This window comes from Malania oleifera, chromosome 3, assembly GCF_029873635.1.
Source record: "Malania oleifera isolate guangnan ecotype guangnan chromosome 3, ASM2987363v1, whole genome shotgun sequence".
In the NCBI taxonomy this organism is placed as follows: domain Eukaryota; kingdom Viridiplantae; phylum Streptophyta; class Magnoliopsida; order Santalales; family Ximeniaceae; genus Malania; species Malania oleifera.
Genome location: NC_080419.1, coordinates 126,328,831 through 126,350,501, shown reverse-complemented (window position 1 = coordinate 126,350,501; position 21,671 = coordinate 126,328,831). Strand labels below are relative to the sequence as shown.

Genomic DNA, 21,671 nt, shown 5'->3' with positions numbered 1-21,671 from the left:
TGAGATATCGAGAGCAGATTTAAATGATCGTTGACGAGTGATCAGACTAGTTGACGAGTGTACTTCTTTGTCTCGTCGACGAATCCCTTGTTCTCGTCGACAAGTGTTTCTGGGCTGTGAGCAATTTTTTGAATTTTGAATTTGAACGTTGGGGTGGTTGGGTAATTGAAGAGAAATCTCTAAGGGACTGTTATATATGTCATTCTAGGCATGTATTGACAGCGAGAGTGATCATTTGTGAAGTATATTGTGTACTTTTAATTTGCTTGTTGAGTTTTTACTCCGCTATGCATCCTATATCCGATCATTATTACAATAGAGTCTCTTAACTAGATGTTAATGTTTTTCTAATTGTTGATTAGATTTTGAATATCTTGATTTTAAAGTTCTCTTTTTAATCAAAAAACTTTAGAATTGATTTTATTTATTTAAAGAATAACTTGATATTGGATAAGATGCTTTTTGTGCCCTCATTAATTAATAAAAAAGAGATTCGAATTAAATAAGGGTCTATCATTACATGAGTAGTAGATTGTGTCCTACACTTACACACTTCCAAGCACTATCAGCACCCAACTTTCACCATCCCAAGCACCATACAAAAGAATATTTGATTTAAAATTAGCCACTAGGAATGCACTTCAATATCCAAATTTTAAGCACATAAGCCAAAATCGTCACCTCGAGGATACATAAACCGTTTTAAAAAATATCTTTTTTGGTATTTTAGAACTTGTTTGGTATCGTTATTATTATTATTTTTATTTCTGTCCATGCACAGTGAAAAAAAAAATTACCAAAATTTATTATCAATTTTAATTGTTTGTGAAAAAATTAAAAATTAGATTTTACGTGTTTAAGTTGTTTTGGTAATTTATTGCCCAAAATTATAATATTTAGAAATAATTCTTTTGAATTAAATTATTTATTTTATGAACTTTTTAATTTAAATTTAAATATAACGATCATTTGAATTGAAATATAATTAAAATAAAATATACATAAATTTTTTAAAATAACTATAAAACCAAACATAAAAGAAAAAAATATTTATTTTTGTTTCCCTAAACTGTACTATTATGTTTTTTTTACTCTTAACTTTAAAAGTTTGAATTTTATACTTAAATTTAAATTAATGTAAATTTAAATATATTATAATAAAAATTAATATTAAATTTTATGCAAATCCACACAAATAAAAAATTAAAACTCTCAAATTTATTATTTTGGACTAATAAAATTACACCCTTAGCCCAAGTCTTATATTTATTTACTAAAGTCCCCCTTTTTGGGAAGGAGTTTTTGACTACTGTAGAATTCCCCTTGTCTTGATGAATGCTCAACAATGTCGCTCTCCTCAGCACGCTAGAAAAAGTCTCTCTCTCTCTCTCTCTCTCTCTCTGTATTCTCTTAAAAAAAAAAAAAGAAAAAAGAAAAAAAGCTCTCTCGTCTCGCTCTCCCCGAGAATATATACTGACTTAACTCTGAAAACCCTAGCTCGCTCCCCATTCCTTCATCGGAGGACTCACTTTGATCTGCTGAGTACCTTCACCTACTAATTGCGCAGGCAGTTCGCCATGGACGAAGAGTATGACGTTATAGTCCTCGGAACTGGTCTTAAGGAGTGCATCCTCAGCGGTCTTCTCTCCGTTGATGGTCTAAAGGTCGTCTCCTTACTAATCACTCTCATTTACAGTTGAACATCCGCATTTAATTCATCTCCAATTTTTATTCGCGTCATAGTTAAATCACGTTGTTTAACTGTGAATTGTGGATGCTCTACGATGGGATCGGTGCAAATTTTTATTCGTGTCATACTCAGATCAGGTTGTTTAACTCTGAATTGTGGATGCTCTGCGATGAAATCGACGTGGTCTAATTATTATTATTATTATTATTATCCTACAGACCTGGGTGCGTAATTCGGTCATGTAAATATGCCTTAATTTTTCAGTATGACTTTTCAATATATTTATTTCCAATGCCAGTGTATAAATAAGCCTGGAATTTTGCATTTCAGGGCATTGTTATACGGGCAATTTTGGTTTTGTAAATCATACTGTCCTGGAAACAAAAGGGTTCAAAGGTTGTAACGCTACAGTGTGTGTTGCGTGTGTGCACTCCTTTTGTGTGATTTTTTTGTTTCCCTAAAATTTATTTTTATGCAAGTGCTCTGTGTTAATATTTTTGGACTAGGGGAGGGGCTTGGACGCATTTCCTCTTATTCCACATGCATGTTAAATATATTATTCAGGAACTGAATACATCAGGCGATTCCTCCTAAAATCTCAACCATGCTATAAAATAATGGATGTTAACTGCTTGCTATACGATCTGATTATCTGAATATAATATATGATATGGATACCCCAAAAATTCTGTGGATTGCCTGCACAAAAATAAAATGATATTCCTTTTCTAGTCATGATTTAAAGGAGTTCAGTAGTCTATATCAACTCATCAGGCTTAGCATAATCTTTCTAAGAAAAATATCAAATTAAAAATTCTCATATCTCACTAAATCTTTAAGCATTCACGGTGGCTAGAACTAGGTGGATTGAGCAACCACCTTGAGAATTTAAATCCTTTTATTTTCCTTATTATCCAGTTATAGCATTTACCACATCATTTCAGGGCAGACACATAAGAGATAGAGGTTGGACATGAGATATAAAGGCCAAATGTCCCTCCTCAATTATAGTTTTTCCTTGATCGCTTGTATTTTTAAATGGTGAACACCAACTTGTGCTTCTTCAAAGGAATTCCTAGGTCCGTCATTCCCTACTTCTCAACTCGTGGACAAAGACACCATCTCCTACTATCATTGTACACTTTGTGGACCTCTAAAATATTTTTTGAGGAGAAATCATCTATTCCATTTTATTGCTGCCAATGGTTATTTTAGTCATTTAGCAGTATTAGTATGTTAGTGTTATGTTAATAAGTGAGAGTTAGTAAGGGTATTGTGGTCATTAGAATGCACTTGACATATATTATAAATAAAGGGAGGGATTTGTCATTGTTATTAGGTCTTCCATTTTACCTAGTTATTCCCCATGGTATAAGAGCATTATTTTGAGACCTAAAAACTAATTAATAGAAACCTAAAACCCTAAATCCAATTGCAAAACCAACATCATAGTCACCCACAGATATTGCTAATCTGCGCCCCATTGAAATCTCATCTCCAACTCCTCCTATACCCCCTCACACAAATTCATCCTGTGGTGTTCAAATCCCTTAATAAACAAAATATTGAAGTTCTTGAAGCAGTGGTATTTTCCGAGTTTTTGATTTGTTTGTCATGTGCTTGTGGTTTACATCGATTGTTGAAGGTTGTGTGCGTTGGGATGGAGTTGGTGAATTCCAAGAACATGTTGTTGGCTGTGTATTTCTGATCTGCTGCTCTATCGAGATGGTGTTAGGTGTGTGTGCTGTTATGGAGTCCCTAAATCCCAAAAGTGTGTTTCCCTTGCTAGTCACTTGTTTAGGTGAACAATGTACTATAATTATCTCAAAGGAGGAGTATTCAAAGTTCTTGTAGCACTAAGTGTCCCAACAAGCATCTCATCATATTGCATCTTTTGCCTAGAAAGGTAATCTTACTGTTCTTATGTCATTTGGTATCTCTCCCACTAGTCCTTGGGTTATCGACTCTGCACCTATTGTCTATATGATAGGTGTTTCCAATTTTTTTTTTTCCATATTCTCCAGTATTCTAAAAATCTACCTCTAGTTACCCTTGTTGATGGATCCACTTGTGCAGTTAAGGGGATAGGAATTGTCAATCCTACTCCCTTCATCTCTCTTTCTTTTGTTTACAAAGTCCCATTTCAATCTCATGTTTATTAGTAAAATTTCAAAGTCACTAAATTGCTATGCAACCTTCTTTTTTGGTTTTGTTTTTACTTAGGATTTGAAAACAAGGAAGACCCATTGGCACAAAAGGCGAGGTTGGTGGACTTTATTACTTTGAATCAACTTTCTCCTATTGCCTGTAGTGCTATTGTCACACCACATCAAATCCATTGTTGTCTTGGTCATCCATCATTTGACAAGTTAAAACAACTAGTTCCTGCTTTGCGTTCCATATCTAACCTTGAATGTGAGTCTTGTCAATTAGGAAAGCATCATCATGTCCCCATTGCTTCCCGAGTCTATAAAAGAACTATTAGCCCTTTCATGTTAGTTCATTATGATGTTTGGGGTTCTAGTCATGTTACGTCAAAGTTGGGGTTTCGGTACTTTCCTACATTTGCTATTGACTACTCCAATTTGAATTGGTTGTATTTAGTGGAAGTCTATTATTTTAGTTATATTTTGTGCCTTTTTGTTCTAAAAGAAAGACTCAATTTGACATGCCAGTTTGGATACTTTGTAGTAATAATGCTAGGGAATACAATACTCAATTACTACCTACATGACTATGCATGATGCATCAGTCATCTTATGCCCACACTCCAGAACAAAATGATTTGCAGAGCTGAAAAATAGACATATTCTCGAAGTAATTCAAACTATATTGTATCAAGATGAATGTCCTCAAAATCATTTGGAGTGATGTTGTGCTCACCACTTGCTCTTTCATCAATTATATGCCATCTTCTGTCTTTGGCGGTAAAATATTGTATTTAGTTTTCTTCCCTAAGGTTTTTTTGTTCTCTTTTCCTCGTATATTCATTGTGTGTCCTTTGTTCATCAATAAAATCGAAGAATGGATAGGTTGGATCCTCGCGCTATCAAATGTATTAACTTGGGGCTATTCCATATTCAAAATGGATATCAATGTTATAGCCTTACTTTCGATCGATTCTTTGTCTCTATTAATGACACCTTTTTTGAGTATACACCATACTATTATGATTCCTTGGGTTTTATTGACCTTGATGAGTCCCTTTCTTTGCCTAGCTTTTTCGATCCTTACCTTTTTTCTCTGCCTAGTCCTCCTACTTTTTCATCCAATTTGAGTCCTTTTTGTTGCTTGGATTGTCCCAATTTGCAAGTGTACACATGGCGACTCAAAGGAGGAGAGCCTCAACCAACATCCACATCTACATTGATAGTTCCCTCATCAAATGATCCTATTTGGTTGATGCTCTTGTTGTTGTTCGAAAAGGTAAATGCACTTGTACCCAACATCCAATATCTAATTTTATTTTTTATGATTTCTTGTCGCCTTCATACTACTGCTTTGTTGGCACTGTCTTTTCTTGTGCTTCTAAAGTCTATTTTTGAAGTCCTATCCCATTTTGGGTGGAGGAATGCAATGATTAAATAGATGCAAGCACTACAAGACCTTGATACTTGGAAGTTGGTACTTCTCCCTCGTAATATGTTTGTGGTTGGTTGTAGTTGGGTACACACTATGACTATCAATACAAATGGTTCCGTGCCTCGATTGAAGGCTTGACTTGTTGCTAATGGATATACTTAAGTGTATGTTTTGGTGATGTAGGACAAGAAGTAAGACCTTGTGAAGATCCTTGCTGGAAAATAATTAAGAAGAGTTGGGTTAAGGATTTGTGGGTTTAAGTTAGTAGTTTATTATGCGTGTTCAGTATTAATTAGTATATGATTATGTGTATTTGGGGGTTTTTTGTAATATTTGTGTAAAGTAGGGGTATATTTGTTGTGTAATGTAGTTTTAGGGGTTTAAGTGTAATTTCATGTAAAGAGGCTTTCTTATAAATTGTGTATGAAAGCCATGTTGTAGGCAATTGTTGATGAATTTGAATTGAATTGAACGTGAGTTTCCCCCTGGCATCTTCTCTCTCCCCCCTTCCCCTTCCTCTTCCTCTTCTAAGTTCTCCTTGGCTGCAGGACCTTGATGCTGCCCATGCATCATTTGGATTATTTTGACACATTCTCCCCTATTGCCAAACTTGTCTTAATATGTTTATGTTTGTTCATCTCCTTGGCCACTGTCTATTATTGGTCTCTATATTAGTTAGATGTGAAGAATGCTTTTCTATATGGTGATCTTCAAGAAGAGGTCTATATGGAGCAATCACTTGGGTTTGTTGCTCAGGGGGATTCAAACTTAGTATGTTGGCTCAACTATATAGTTTAAAATAGTCTTTTAGATCATGATTTGGTCGATTTAGTGTTGTGGTAGTTGAGTTTGGCCCTCAATGGTGTGTAGTAGATCATTTTGTATTTTATCACCATACTCAGTTTGACAGCATTCTGCTTATTCTGTATGTGGATGATATTGTAATTCCTAGTGATGATGATCAAGGTATCCGGGGCCTAAATTATTTCCTACAGACTAAGTTTCATACCAATGATTTGGGACCATTAAAGTACTTCTTGGATATAGAAGTATTGAGATTTCTTATGTGAACCACTTTGTCATAGAGGAAGAATGTACTTGATCTTTTAGAGGAGATTGGGATGTTGGGATCCAAATCTATTGACGCACCTATGGATCCTAATAGTAAGCTAGTGCCAGATATGGGTGATTCGTTGTTTGACATAAGACGGTACTAGAGACCTGTTGAAAAGTTGAATTATCTCATAGCCATATGATTGGATATATCTTTTGCAACAAGTATTGTGAGTCAGTTTCTTGATTCTTTGAGAACAAGTCATTGGGATGCAGTTAATGCCTCTTGGGATATTGCAAAGGTGCACCTAGGAGGTCTCTTATATCAAGATTAGGGTCACACTCATATTTAGGGATATACTAATGCAGATTGAGCCGGGTCATTTTTTGATAGAAGATCCACAATTAGATACTATATCTTTGTTGGTGATAATTTGGTTTCTTGGAAGAGTAAGAAACAGATTGTGGTAGTTGGTCAAGTGCTAAGTGAAGGTATAGGGCCATGGTTCAAATTACATGTGAATTTGGTTTGGTTGAAGAACATGTTTAAAGAACTGGGTTTTCCACATTCTTAGCTTATGGAGTTGATGTGTGACAATCAAGCTGCCGTTCATATTGCCTTCAGCTCGGTCTTCCATGGTTGCACAAAACACATTGAAGTTGATTGCCACTTTGTTTTGGAGAAACTTGTGCAGAAGCTCATTACCACCATTCGTGTGAAGCCTGATTTGCAGCTTGTTGATTTTTTTACTAAAGCCTTCGGGGGTGTTCATTTGTTACAAGCTAGGAGCATATGATACATATGATTTTTCTTGAGGGGAGTGTTATTGGCTATTTAAGTAATTTAGCAGTGTTAATGGCTATGTTAATAAGTGAGAGATAGTAAGGTTATTATGGTAATTGGTATGTACATGACATATATTATAAATAGAGGGAGTGACACCTATTACGGTGATTAGGTCCTCCATTTTACCCAATTATTCTACAGATCCTATGAAAGACCCTTATCATTTTCACTTAAGATCTTCAAATCTTTGTTTGATTCTGTCCCCCTTATCATTTCCTCTTGGTTGCCTGATGCTTTCGCAGCTGACAATAAAGAATATATTGCTTGCTGACAGGGATATTTCTCTGCATGCGTTGAAGACCTGAAAGACCTCCTGTGTCATAAGCAGCTATCAGTTTCTTTTGACCAGCATCACTGAACTTCACGAGTTCCCCCAGCTTATGGCTCTCCCCTTCGCAAGAACCCTGAATTCCAGTCCTTTTCTTTAAAATCTGATTTGCAACATGCATATCCTGTGTCATTTTCTTGATCTCTTCCTGATTCAATTTTTTTTTTTTTTTTTTCCATTCCAGCATATTCTGTAAATTCTGAAGCAGTCCAGTGTTTATCTCTGCAACTCTCAGCCCTTATTCTTGAAGAATTCCTGACCCAATTTCAAGAAGGTTACTCCAACCCCTTCTTATTTAAAATAACCGACCCATCAACCATTAAAATACCTTCTGTAACCTGACCCAACTGATTCATTATTGCTCAGTCCATCAAATTTCCATCACCCAACCCAATATGTCCTTTTAAGGCCCAATTCTACATTAGTTAATTCAGGCCCAACATGCCTTTTCACAGCCTAGAATTTATGTTCATTCAACATGGGCTCTTCCAAACCCCTTAGCTTCCGATTTACAGCTGATGACTTATTCCACATAGGCCCAATATTTGAAGGTCAAATCTCCTTGAGTTTAAATTCCTGTCATATCCTCTCTGTCAAAGATTCTCCTCTTCAAATCTGTCCTCCTCCCCTGAGATCTTGCCACACCATCCCAACCACCTTCTGGAAACCCTGAGATCTTCTTCAAGAATTCCAGACCTAACCTCAAGAAGGTTACTTGACCCCTTATTACTTGAAATATGTGACCCATCAATTGTTAAACTGCCCAACCCAACTTCCTCATTATTTCCATCAACTTCCTCGTTACCTGATCCATTATGCCCCTTAAGGCCCTATTCTACATTAGTTAACCCAGGTCCCAAACATGCACTTTCCGAGCCCAGAATTTTGTCCATTCAACAATGTGCTCTTTCAAACACCTTAGCTTCTGATTTACAGCCCAAGACTTATTCCTATTCCAAATAGGCCCAATATTTTAAGGCCCAAATCTCCTTGAATTTAAATTCTCACCACATCCTCTTATCATTGATTCTTCTGAAGTCTCGCCATGCCATCCCAACCACTACATTTGATTGTACCCACACTGGAGGTTGACATAGAGCGTCTGTATTAGATTTCGGGGAGTTAATAGTTAGAATCCTCCCCAGAGTTGCCTCCCTAGTAGGCATCTGTTATTTTTTCTTTTTCAACACTAAATGATTTTTTCCCTAAAGGTTCAGACCTTAACCTGTCTAGTAAAAATTGTTACTTCTAAAAGATGAAGGATATTTTTGTCCACAAGATGATTTACACTAGTTGTGCTTTTATATAAAGTATGCATAATTAGAATATCTGCCTTCAAACTCTATATTATTATATTTTGGAGACTAGAGTTTGTTGCCTTTGCTTTGTGATTTTTTACATGAATTCACATTCTATAACATCTTCTGAAATCTGATTAGATATCCTCTTTTCCAATCCACATACATCATGGATGTTAGATCATTTGAAAAACCATTCTATTCTCAACATGTAAAATGTAAAAATTTCATACCATCCAAAATTTTCTATGCTGAATTTTACAAAACAGATGTCGTGTGGGTACTCCTAGAGGAACATGTGTGCTGATCACCATCAATGGAGTGGGAACTTTCATCAAGCACTCGATGCACGCCCCATCTTGAATGACTGCTTGACTGCTTACCTCCATTATCTTATCTTCATCACATTAGACATTGTAAATTCACAGAGAATTCCAAATGATGAAACAAATTCCATCTCAATCATGCTTAATCTGCCTCTTTCCACATAGTGCTCGAGTCCTGCATTATGATAAAGCTTTTGTTGCTTTAAATCATAATCTCCTTCCTCAGAATCATCTTTAGATATTTTCATGACTTCAAAGTTGTTTTTGTGTCTCCAAATGGGTTTTCAATCCATGAAGCCACACAAGCAATCACTCCCAAATTTAGTCCAATCTTTTTCAACTTTGCATTCTATTTTGACGCAGAGTCAAGGTGATGCAGAACAGGAAATGGGACCATTTATAGATCCTTGTTGCAGGCTGATTTTAAAGAATTGAATTGAAGAATTATTGGGTTCTCAGCCCTAAGGATTTAGGAGTAATTAATTTGAATTATTGGTTGGCTAGTTGATCAACTTTTAACTGTCACTTGCCTGACATATCTTTTGCAGTGGGGGTGGTGAGTCAGTTTATGGAAAACCCCAAACAACCACATTGGGATGCTGTTTGTAGAATTTTTCTGTATCTCAAAGGCTCTCTTGGCAAAGGTTTGATATATAAGTGTAATGGAAATTGTGAGATTGTGGGATACTTTGATGCAGATTGGGCTGGATCTGTCTATGGTCAAAGGTCTACTACTGGATATTGTACATTTGTGGGAGGTAATCATGTTATTTAGCGTAGCAAGAAGTAAATTATTGTAACAAGATCTAGTGCTAAAGAGGAGTTTCGAGCTATGACTCATACTGTGAGTCTCTCATGTCAGAGATGGCATTGTTGGTGACGAAGCCAATAGGTGTGTTTTGTGATAATCAAGTTGGCATTTATATTGCTAGCAATCCAGTGTTCCATGAGAGAACACATAGAATTATGTAGCTGAAGTCTCTCATGTCAGAGATGGCGTTGTTGGTGACGAAGCCAATAGGTGTGTTTTGTGATAATCAAGTTGGCATTTATATTGCTAGCGATCCAGTGTTCCATGAGAGAACACATAGAAGTTGATTGTCATTTTGTGAGGGGTGCTGTGTTGAAGAAGGCCGTAAGGACTCCCTTTGTGAAATCTGTCGATTAGTTAAGTGATGTTTTAGCGAAGCCTTTATTTAACCCCACCTTGTCTATTGTTTGTTACAAGCTGGGATTAGGTAATATTATATGCCTCTAGCTTGAGGGGGAGCGTTAGAAGAGAATATGTTATTTTAATACCCAGGTTGTGTTAATGGGGGTATTTTTGTCTTTTAGTCTTTATTATTATTATTATTATTAATACATAAGAGGGCAAAATTGGAGCTGTACGTCAATTGCAGGAAATTGCTGCTTAGTTTTTCTTCTTTTTCCTATTTTTCTCTTTTTCTCCTCTTATCTTCTCTGTTTCTCTCCTTCATCTCTATCTTTACAACAACATTGTTTTTCAATGTAAATGTATTGATTTTGTAGACAGTTATAATGAAACAGGTAGTTTGAGAAGAAATATATTGCCATTCGATATGGGTGAAGATGGTTGAAAAGGGATTAGAGGTTGTTATATGTTATATTCTTATATTGGCTGTTGTTCAACTTGCAGAACCCAGTTTTATTTATTTATTTATTTATTTTTATGTTTTTTTTCTTTTTTTTCTTTTCAGCATTTCTAGGAATTCATCTCGTGCTGTATATGCTTCATGCTCTGCTTAATTGCACTGGGGGAATCGTCTGAACTTTGTCTTTTTGTCATAACTGCAAGTACAGAATTTTAAATTGTATATATATATATATATATGCTTATTTACCCAAATTAACAAATTAACATTATCATGTTCTCACAATTGGTCGCTGTTAAAGCTTGAAATACATTTGTTTTCCCACAGCCTAACACAGCTTAAGCTTTTAGGTAAACTGGTAATCTAACATGTTATCAGAGCTGGTTACCAGGAGGTCCTGGGTTCTAGTCTTGTTGCCCGCGTTTATTTTGTGGTATTTAAAAAATTATTATATTCCCTATAATGGGAGATATTATCGTGTCTTTATCTCTCCACGTCCTGTCGGGTTGCACGTGCAAGGGGAGTGTTAAAGCTTGATATACATTATTGGCCCACAACCTAACAGCTTAGCTTTTAGGTAAAGTGGTAATCTAACAGTTGCTTCTGTGAATCAGGTTCTCCACATGGATAGAAATGACTACTATGGAGGAGAGTCAACTTCTCTTAATCTCATTCAGGTATATAATTTGCAAATTGTTGTGTTAAATTAATTAAATACCTTCTATTTTATAACTGTCTAAGTGAAAGCTACTAATTTGCAGCTCTGGAAGAAGTTTAGGGGAACTGACAAGCCTCCTGCACATTTGGGCTCTAGTAGGGATTATAATGTGGACATGATCCCAAAGGTTTTAATTTTCCTCGCAACATGTTCATTAACAAATTTTGCTTGTTATTTATTATTTGTTTGAAAAGTTTTTAATCTGCTGCTTAATAACATATTTGTAGTTTATGATGGCAAATGGTACCCTTGTACGTGTCCTCATTCATACAGATGTCACAAAATATTTATACTTTAAAGCAGTGGATGGCAGCTTTGTCTTTAATAAAGGAAAGGTATTGTTTCTTTGCTGTAATTTTCTGTTTTTTTTTCCAGATATAATTAGTTTTAACTCTCTCTTACAACTTGCTGTGATAGATTCACAAGGTGCCGGCAACTGATATGGAGGCCCTCAAATCGCCACTCATGGGCTTATTTGAAAAGCGTCGTGCTCGCAAATTCTTCATATATGTCCAGGATTACAATGAAAATGATCCCAAAACACATGATGGGATGGACTTGACAAGAGTAACAACTAGAGAACTTACTGCGTATGCTCTACAACTTTGGTATTGTGTATGTTTGTGTGCTTGTATTTATGCTCTCGAGGAATTTGAATGTAAATTTAGATGATCCTGGCTTGTATTGTTATTGGTTTGATGCATTCATAAGGAACTATGAAGAGCAGAGTTGTTAGCCTCAAACATATAATCTTGACAAGATGTGGGCGCAGTGATATTTGAGCTGCCTTGTCTAATGGTTGTTACAAGCTGGGGTTAGGTGATATTTAATCACCTCCTGCTTGAGTGGGGAGTGTTAGAAAAGAGAACATGTTATTTTAGTAATTAGGTTGTGTTAATGGGGGGCATTTTTGTCTTTAAGACTTTATTATTATTGATAGTATATAAGAGGGCAGACTTAGAGCTGTATGTAGACTCTAGGAAACTGCCACCCAGTTTTTTTCTCTTTTTCTCTTCTTCTCTTCTCTCCTCCATCACTAACTTTACAACAAAGTTGAATTAACCAACTCCAGTTGACAATCAACTCGCCATGGTGCTGCAGGCAGCTAAAATTCCTTCTTTCTGCCAACATAAACAGCACAGAATTTTATTTAAAAGAAACTCCTACTACTGCGAACTGTCACTGCCCATTTTATTTCCTTGCTTCATCTCCTTAATTAAAGACACCACCAGCGCCATTAAAATCAGAAACCACCGGAAAGGGTATCTGGTGGCCCAATCATCTAACAGTTGGCACTTGTAAATGTGCCACCTAACAATCTTCTGTTGCTGCCGTTCTTGAATCTCCATCTTCCTGTTGTTATCAGTCCATGTCACCTGCTTAATCGGTAGCCCCAGTCATCAATCTACAGAACCACAGCTCACTGCAATCTACTGGAGAGAAGCCCATGCGTCTCACGTGTCTACTGCTGCAAGTGATCTTCTGAATCAGTCATCCCAGCAAAATACAGTTCCTCTCGTTCTGTTTCCTTCATGACCCAGCCCTCTTGTTTGGGTCCTTCATTTTCTTTATAGTAGTCAGCCCCACTTCTTTATTTGCAAGCTCAGGAAAATTAACAATAAAAGGGCCCCTCCCATCTTTACAATACATAACCTCCATTTTTTCTTTCACAACACCCAGACCAAGTTCATTAAACCCAGCACCACTGCCACATCTACATCAGCTGACAAGTAAGTTGTCCCTTCTGCTGCGCCATCAGACCTGCAGGGTCATGATATTTCTCCAGGAAAAAAAAAGAAGCAGCTGCAGGGGAAAAATGTCTACATGGTGTTAATATTGAAAAAAATGTATGCATTTTGTCATACTCTGGGCTCTTTGTAAATCCTTTTCACATCTTTCTGAAGTGGAGAAATTTTTTTTTTTTTTTTTTTTACGAAGTTGCCCTTAATGGACGAAGCCCAGTGAATGCGATTCCAGAAATGAGTGTCACTTGTATGCATTTTGTCATACTCTTGGCCTTATATCACTGCTTTACATGTTTTTGAGATATCAGTTCCTATCCAAATGGGTGCCTATTTTGATCATGTTAGGTATGATAGCATACTCATGAATATTGCCCATCTGCGCTTTTGTTCTCGTGGGTTAGATGATTTGAGTGACTCAAGGGCACGGGGATACTTATGGTCTTGACTATAATGATAAGTAGCGCTGCAAACTAGCTGATCTGAGATGAGCTGGGCTTTTATTTGAAATTAAGCTCGACCTCGACTCAAACTTGAAATTTCTGTATGAGCTCGGCCCATTTAGCATATATATATAACTTGAGCTTTGACTTGACTAAAGCACGTTTCGCATTAATGAAAAAGCTAAGCTCGAGTGTGGCTTGAAAGCTCGAGCTCGAGCTCAAACTTGTCTCAACTGAAGCTCGTTTCAAACTAATAAATAAACAAAGCCACTAAACTAATTAAATTAATTGATAATTAATAAAAATATTTAGAGAAAAATATATTTTAAAGTTAAAATTAAAAATGTAATGAGATTAATATCGAGTTTTTTCACGAGCTTAATATCAAGTTAGTTCATGAGCTACTAACGAACTAGAAAACGATTAGTAGATGAGCCGGCTTGCGAGCGGGCTCAACGAGTTGCTAAATGAGCTAGCTTGCAAGCCTAACAATCCAAGTATAAATCAGCTTGAGCTCGGTTTGTTTAGTTGAGGAGCTCAAAAATTGAGCTCAAGCTCAGCTCGTTTAACTTAGTAAATGAGTTAAGCGAGCCATTAGTGAGTCGAGCACTGAGTAGCTTACGAGCAACTTGGTTCATTTGCAGCCCTAATGGTAGGAAGATTGTTTTGGAACTTGCTCCACCAACCAACCAAGATATATAGTCTAGCAATATTGTTCATGTCAAAGTTACTCAACTTGAAGACAGTACAAGAAGAGCATGCATGTGCTTGGGAATATCCAGAGTCTTTAAAACATTCCTATTTTGGAGTTTGCCATTCTTGATGTGTTTGTTGATTTGAATTCTTAATTCAGCTCTTTTCCTTTGGTGCTTCCAACAGAATAAGGTTTCTTGCATTGCTTGAGCACCTGCTTTCAAAGAGCCCAAGTTCAAAGTTTCCTGTTTTGGATCCTCCATTATTTCAAAATTCAAGGCCAAATATTTTTCAGTTGGGGGGGCTTTGATGTATAACTAGAAGTTGGACCATAGGGGTATAGCCTTGTTGGAGGCTGATTTAGAAGCATTGGATTATGGAATTACTGGATCCTCAGCCCAATAGATTCAGGAGTAATTAATTAGGATTATGTTATGTGGGGTCTTGTTTTTAATTTTTTTTGTAGTGTTTTTTATTTAGTTAGTAAAGGTTTATTTGTAATTTTTATTGTTTTAGTTTTTCTATATATGTTAATAGGTTATAGGTTGTATTATTGTAGGGAGTTCTTGTGAATTTGAAATTGGTAGTTAACTTGCGTTTTTCCCCCACACTTTATATCTTCTTCTTCCCTTCTCCTTTCTCTATTTCGTTATCCCATTCTCTCATGGCAGTAAATCTTCACTGCTGTTCATCAGAAAGGGGCAATAAAATTATTATGGAACATGTTATGCGTTCATGCTTACTGTGGGATAAAGAAGTTTTTGTTGCTGCTCTGGGCTTTAGCATCAGGGGCATTTCTTTCTTTGATCTGCAAAGGGATTGGAGGGCGATTCTGTTGCAATTTTTTCTTATGTTGTGATCGGCTTGTTCTCCTGATCTTATATTTCTTCTTCTTTCTGATATCTGAATAGGTCCTCTTTTGTTTCTTGAAAATATATATACATACACTTGATATTTGTTAATTGTCAGTTCACCAAGAAAGGTGAGATGTTGCCCCTAAGGGAATGAATTGGAATTTTATTATCATCAGTTGATTTCATGCTTTTTGGCAAATGGGAGGATCATTACGAGTGATAAACTGCCAAATTCACTTATTTGAAGCCCTCAGCAAATACCGTTTCAATTGCCAGTGCAGTTTTTCAATGAGTTAGGCATGTTATTGAAGCTGTATATTTTGAGCAGGTTCTACAACTTCCATCATGATTTTCATTTGAAGCAGAATATACTTAATTCTAATTTGTGCGAAATTGGGCTGTTAATTTTTATTTTATTTTATCAAATTATTGAGAATTTTTTTAATTGAAATATAACTTTCCCTCTTTTTTTTATTTGCCCCACATCTTTACAGAGAATTGTTTGCACTGTTTATAAGGTTCATGTAATGAACTTGTTCTCTTAAATCTATTCTGTTTACATTTCTTGGCAGAAAATTCGGTCTAGATGATAATACTGTGGATGTCATTGGTCATTCATTGGCTCTTCATAGGAATGACCGCTACCTAGATGAACCTGCATTGGATACCGTTAAGAGAATGAAGGTTAGATATGCAGATTGCAGAGGCTTGATAGCTTACTTCCTTTCTATGCATTTGAATTATTGAACATTTGGAGTTTATATTTTTCCATGCATGTGTCTGAATTTTCCAACTCCATTACTTTGTAAAAGCTTTATGCGGAGTCTCTTGCACGTTTTCAAGGTGGGTCGCCATATATTTACCCTTTATATGGATTAGGAGAGCTCCCGCAGGTATTTTTTCTAGCCTTTGATATACCATCTTTATATCTTTGCCTTTTTTTTTATTGTACTTTTTTATCAGTTTCTGCTGGCTACTGATAATTGGCAATAAAAGGAAAGAGCGTATTTGAAGGGAGGTACCATGTATTTGTTTCTTTCAGGCATTTGCACGACTCAGTGCTGTTTATGGTGGAACATATATGTTAAATAAGCCTGAGTGCAAGGTATGCAGGGTTTTTTTTGGTCATATATCTAACTTTCTGGAGGTCTTGGTCAATGTGTTATTACATCCATGTGTTATTACGCATATCTTAATCTTGGAGATCATAGGAAATCTTGTATTACTTTTAATATGATAATTGACTTGCTTTTATCTTGCTCAATGGCAGGTAGAGTTCAATGAGGAAGGCAAAGTTGTTGGTGTCACTTCTGAAGGGGAAACTGCTAGGTGTAAGAAAGTTGTTTGTGATCCTTCCTACTTGCCCAACAAGGTAATGGTTTTAAATCCTGTTAACTGTGTTCTAGGCTTCTAGCCTTTCTTGGTTGAGGTTCAATTTAACTCTGTTTCATGGGAAGATAGCGCCAAATTTTTTGTGCTTTTACAATGTTAAAGCACTTTTATTTTAGAGGAAGAATGTGTGTTGAGCAAGTATTGTCTACTGTAATGTTCTAAAGACTGATGATGAAAACACTATATGGCATTGTTGTGCCTATACTTTTAAACTCCCAAAAAATTATATTTATATCCCAAAGACATGAAAGCAGGATAATTCATTCTTAAACCTTACTTTATTCTTTCAATAGGTTAGGAAGGTTGGGAGGGTTGCGAGGGCAATATGCATCATGAGCCACCCAATACCAAATACCAGTGACTCCCACTCAGTGCAGGTTATTCTTCCGCAGAAGCAGTTGGGGCGCAAATCGGACATGTGAGTTGTAATTTAATTTACCTGTGATTCTCAAATCTATGGGTGGGTATCATTTTATACATATCATGCTATTTGGTCCAAGTATTTGAGGTTCTGATCCCTTCAAGAAAAATTAACACACTCAAAGCTTTATTATTAATTTTTTTTTGATAAAAAAAGATATATTGAGCTTTTTGTGTGTGTGCGTGAGAGAGAGATTACATCCTAGGTGAGGTTAAAAAAGCCTATGAGAATAACAAACTAACAATAATTAACCAAGAAACCCCCTCTTTGAACCATGGTTTTAAATTGCGGTTGCGGGTAACCTCATGTAGCGGTTGCGGATGTCATAGGATGCAGGAGCAGGTGTTACATAACGGGAAGTGGGCGTAACGGCTGTGAATTTTTTTCACGCATGCACAACCTTGCCAAAATTGAAGAAATAAACATGAAATCCTTTAATAATACATGATCTTTTAATGAATTTTGACTGCTTTTATTGAATCTATAAATGCTTTTCAATAGGCAATATGAATTTTATATTAATTTTTTTTGGTGCGCTGTTTGCAGAAAAGTTATATATTCAATATATATATATATTTTATAGTTTGCACTACTTTAATGGGTAAAAAATGTAGAAATGTAATTGAAATGGAGAACCAATATTTGAGACATAAAATGACTAAATGAGTCAATATACTTATACTTTAATTTGAAAAATGATTAGTATCAATAACTCAATAGTCAATACATGATTACAATATTACAACGTAGCCACATGTCACCACCAAAAAGAATGACATGGAGGCTCTTTGCAATCCCCATCTCTATTTTGAGATTGGGATTGGGAATTATTTCCTTACCTTTGTGGAAATACATAGCTGAATAAACCCATGTTCGCATCATTTCGTTGTTGCTCCTGAAAATCTATTGGTAGCGAAAATCCAACAAATATAGGTGGTGCATGATCTCCTCATTGAACATATCCTGAATCATATTCATAAGTTGGGGCTGAGGCTGACTCTTGGGTAGTGAATAGAAGAAGACTTATTAGACTTGATCAACTAAGATAAAGATGATGCGCATGATATGGATCATAGTGCTAAGATGGTGGATATATTGGATGATGATTGCTATCACGAGATCCATATCTTTGTGATGATGAATCATTGAAATCAAAGTCACCAGAACTACGAACCACACTATATGAATCTTTAGCAGAGTCATGATCTCGATGCCAGTGACTTCTTCAAGTTTGTGCTCCATGACTCTCCCTAGGGCCACCACTAGAAGCACTCCTCTTCCTAGGTTGTGAAGATTGGTACTGAGGAGGAATACCCTAATTTTATAATTTTTAGGTATATTATGTAATTCATAACGACTAGGAGGATATGTGTTCCCTACAAATGATGTCCCTGTGTCATGCCCATAATCATATTTTACGTTACCACCACCACCACCATCTCCCCCAGCCCTAGCACCACTACCACTATCATCATCACTTGGTGGGCTTAAATCGAGGTTATCATCGCTTTGTCTACATTTAGGACTGGGACTCGAATCAAGCACATTTATTGGTGGTCTATCACCTTCATCCATAGTACCACCAACCGCTTCATCTAACCAATTTGAGTTGTCTTGACCATCAAGTAATGGTACCTCTCTTTCCTCTAACTATGGACTCGAAGGATCATCTTCGTCGAAAATATAGTCCAAATTGATGAGGTTGAAGCTATCTTCAATTTCCTGTTGGCTTCTCCTCATTGTATCTTAACTTTGGCCTTATATTGTAATGCACGAAACAATTTTTGTAGTCTCATGTACTTTAATCTAGTCCTTGTTTTTCTATGGATAAGGCTAAAGGTGCTCCAATTATGCTCATAGTTCGAAGCTCATGTGGTTTGGCCAAGAACTCTAATTGTTATTCCCTAGAGTTCAAGAGCACACATGCCATAGTGGATCCACCATTTGGCTGCATTGATTAATTGAAGAAAAATATGTCAATGTAGTGTGTTTTTGAAAATTCAAATTTGGACATAAAAATGAGAGAATAGATCTATTCATCCACTATTTAGCTACATTTACCAGGATTTGTTTGTTTCCTTGCCCCATTGGGCCATTGAAATTCCAAATGTCCCGTATTTATCCCTAACTAGAAAAGGATGATTGTGAATTAGTTAGATATATATTATAGAAATTATTACGAAATGAACCTATACTTGATTAATAGGCCGGGTTTGAGTATCTAAATCGGGTAGCAACTTGATTATTACTTTTTTAACCCCATTTATGACTTCTCTAGCAACTTTAGGAGGGGGTGGGACACCACAAAGAAATTAGGGGTTTAAAAAATATTCTGAATTAAATTCATAAACATATTAATCAATAATAATGTTTCAATGCAAGTATGCAACTATGCAAGAATGTAGCAATATAATATTTTCCATCCCAAACCTTGACTTTTTCCTAGCATTAGATGTGAACATTTCCCTCAATGCTTGTTTATGCCTAACAATGGTCTCCAAGGCAAAAAATTGTATATGGCATGTCGAAGCAATGCTTTAGTATTCGTGAATTTCTTCATGAAATTTAATGTTCATGTATGATTGTAAATAAAGGAGTTTATTGTTTTTGCATCTTCTAAGACCACCTTCATATTAATTTTTTTTTTACTAATATCTTCATATGATTGTAAATGAAGGAGGTTATTGTTTTTGCATTTTCTAAGACCACCTTCACATTAATTTTTTTTTTACCAATATCTTCAAGAATAAGGTCTATACAACGAGTTGCGTATGCTTTCTGGTGGAGATTGGGTCTCTTTTGTATTAACAATTTCCCTCATGCCTTCTTTGCAGCTTCATTATCAATCACTACTTGGACAATATTTTCCTCTCCAATCCCTTTAACAATCTCGCCCATTAATCTGAAATGAAATTATAGATTTAATAATTACTACCACTTATTTAAAAATATAGAAGTTTGTAAAACTATTTAATTAGAAAATTACCTCAAATAATATTTAATTGTTTGACTCGGCACAACAAAGGCATCAACTGATTTGTGAAACACAGTGCCTCTATTGCAATAAACTGAAAAGTTTATTATGTGTTATCTAGTTGGTCTTGACCAACCATCACACATAAAGGTTACACTGCTCTCCTTCCAAATGTCAACAAAAAAAGATATATAATCTTTCATTTCCCGATACTCTTGCTCCAAATAAATTTGAGAGACCTCTAGAGTGCTGGGTCCTTTACCCCCTCTCCAGCATCTGCAACAACATCAAGCATCAGTTGCATAAATGGAGAGTGAGTTACATTTATTGGAATTTGATTATAAATTAGGAATTTTCCCACTACTTTTCCTAATTCACTCCTTAAACCTTTTAGGAATTGGGTGTTTATTTTTTGGTTGCTTGGCATTCATGCTTCTTTCTCGAGTAGGACCCATTGCCCTTAGTTTAGCTTCAAGAGCATCAAGGTTAATCCATCGCTGTCCCTTACCTCCAGCTTCTTGAACACTTTGTGACTGAGCTCTACCAAAACCATTGACACTACCACACTAGTGCCACCCCCTGTTCATTATAATTACCACTTACCCCAGTTCTTGCCCTAAATCTCTGCCTCTCTTCCCATTCTTGCTGTGCTCGTAAGCTCTATTGTTGAGCAAATCTCATTCTTTCCTCGTGTAAATCTTCGTCATCACTCAAATTCTCAAAATTTCAAAATCTCTCATTTGAGCTTCTGGTTCTTATTGCCTTTTCTAGTTTATCTTTCTTCTTCTCAACATATTGTTGTAGGTGTTTAATTATTCGTTCTCTAACCTGTGTGGTTACATTTGGACACCCAGATACCTGACCTTTTTTATGCGACAAGTGTTGTTTCAACCGTGTAATTCCTCCTTTAATTGTCTTTCTGCACAATTTACATAAGACAATATGTCTACTACCCTCCACTAGAGTAGCTGAATGCCTACCAATGTCTTCATTAGGTAGCTCTTCACTTCCTTTCTTATCATGCGGCATCTTGATGCTTGAGTAGATGATTTCTACACAAGAAAAAATAAAAAATGTTATGATTCTTATGCAAGGAATTAAGAATAAAATGGTACATAATTACATAACAATATAACATAAATGATGGATTAAATTTATGGCTTTAAGTTGCTAGCTATTAAGTATTAAGTTATTAACTAATAAGTTAATACTTAATAACCGCCAAAATAAAAATTAGTAATTGATAATGTTGATACTAATAAGTTATTATCTATTATGATATTTTCTCAAATTATATTAATTTTAGTTGATTTTTTCCATATATAATGTAATTATTTTTATTACAATTTACAATTAACAAAATAAATATAGAATCGTAGATCTTATAATTTAAAAGGTTTTGTACTTGTGTAGAAATTAGAATGCATTACAAATTGTAGGTTTAATATTAATTGTCAAGGTATTTAAAAAAAATATATATATAGATTTATAATTGACAGTAATTTTTATATTAATTAATAATTTTTTACTTCAAGCTGAATACCCCATGCCGAAGCCATATAGAAGTGTCCAAAAGCTGACGCCAAAGCCCAAGCGTGTGAGCCCATGTTCACCACCTAGAAATGTAACTGGGGCAAATGACGATCAGTGCCACAGCAACAAGCCCTACAGCGGGATCCCAAGCCAATTAATTACTT

General features: G+C 35.7%; 1 protein-coding gene across 1 annotated transcript in view; it reads left to right on the top strand.

The window, feature by feature from the left end:
* The first annotated feature begins 1,289 nt into the window (after positions 1–1,289).
* The window catches only part of LOC131150384 (guanosine nucleotide diphosphate dissociation inhibitor 2), a 44,116-nt gene continuing 23,734 nt past the window's right edge, over positions 1,290–21,671 (top strand). Inside the window, exons 1-10 of the mRNA XM_058101073.1 lie at positions 1,290–1,664; positions 11,352–11,414; positions 11,499–11,582; positions 11,683–11,790; positions 11,873–12,045; positions 15,760–15,871; positions 16,000–16,080; positions 16,230–16,292; positions 16,458–16,559; positions 16,873–16,997. Coding sequence (XP_057957056.1) covers positions 1,578–1,664; positions 11,352–11,414; positions 11,499–11,582; positions 11,683–11,790; positions 11,873–12,045; positions 15,760–15,871; positions 16,000–16,080; positions 16,230–16,292; positions 16,458–16,559; positions 16,873–16,997 — 998 coding nt within the window. The 5' untranslated portion in view covers positions 1,290–1,577. The remainder of the gene's footprint in view (positions 1,665–11,351; positions 11,415–11,498; positions 11,583–11,682; positions 11,791–11,872; positions 12,046–15,759; positions 15,872–15,999; positions 16,081–16,229; positions 16,293–16,457; positions 16,560–16,872; positions 16,998–21,671) is intronic.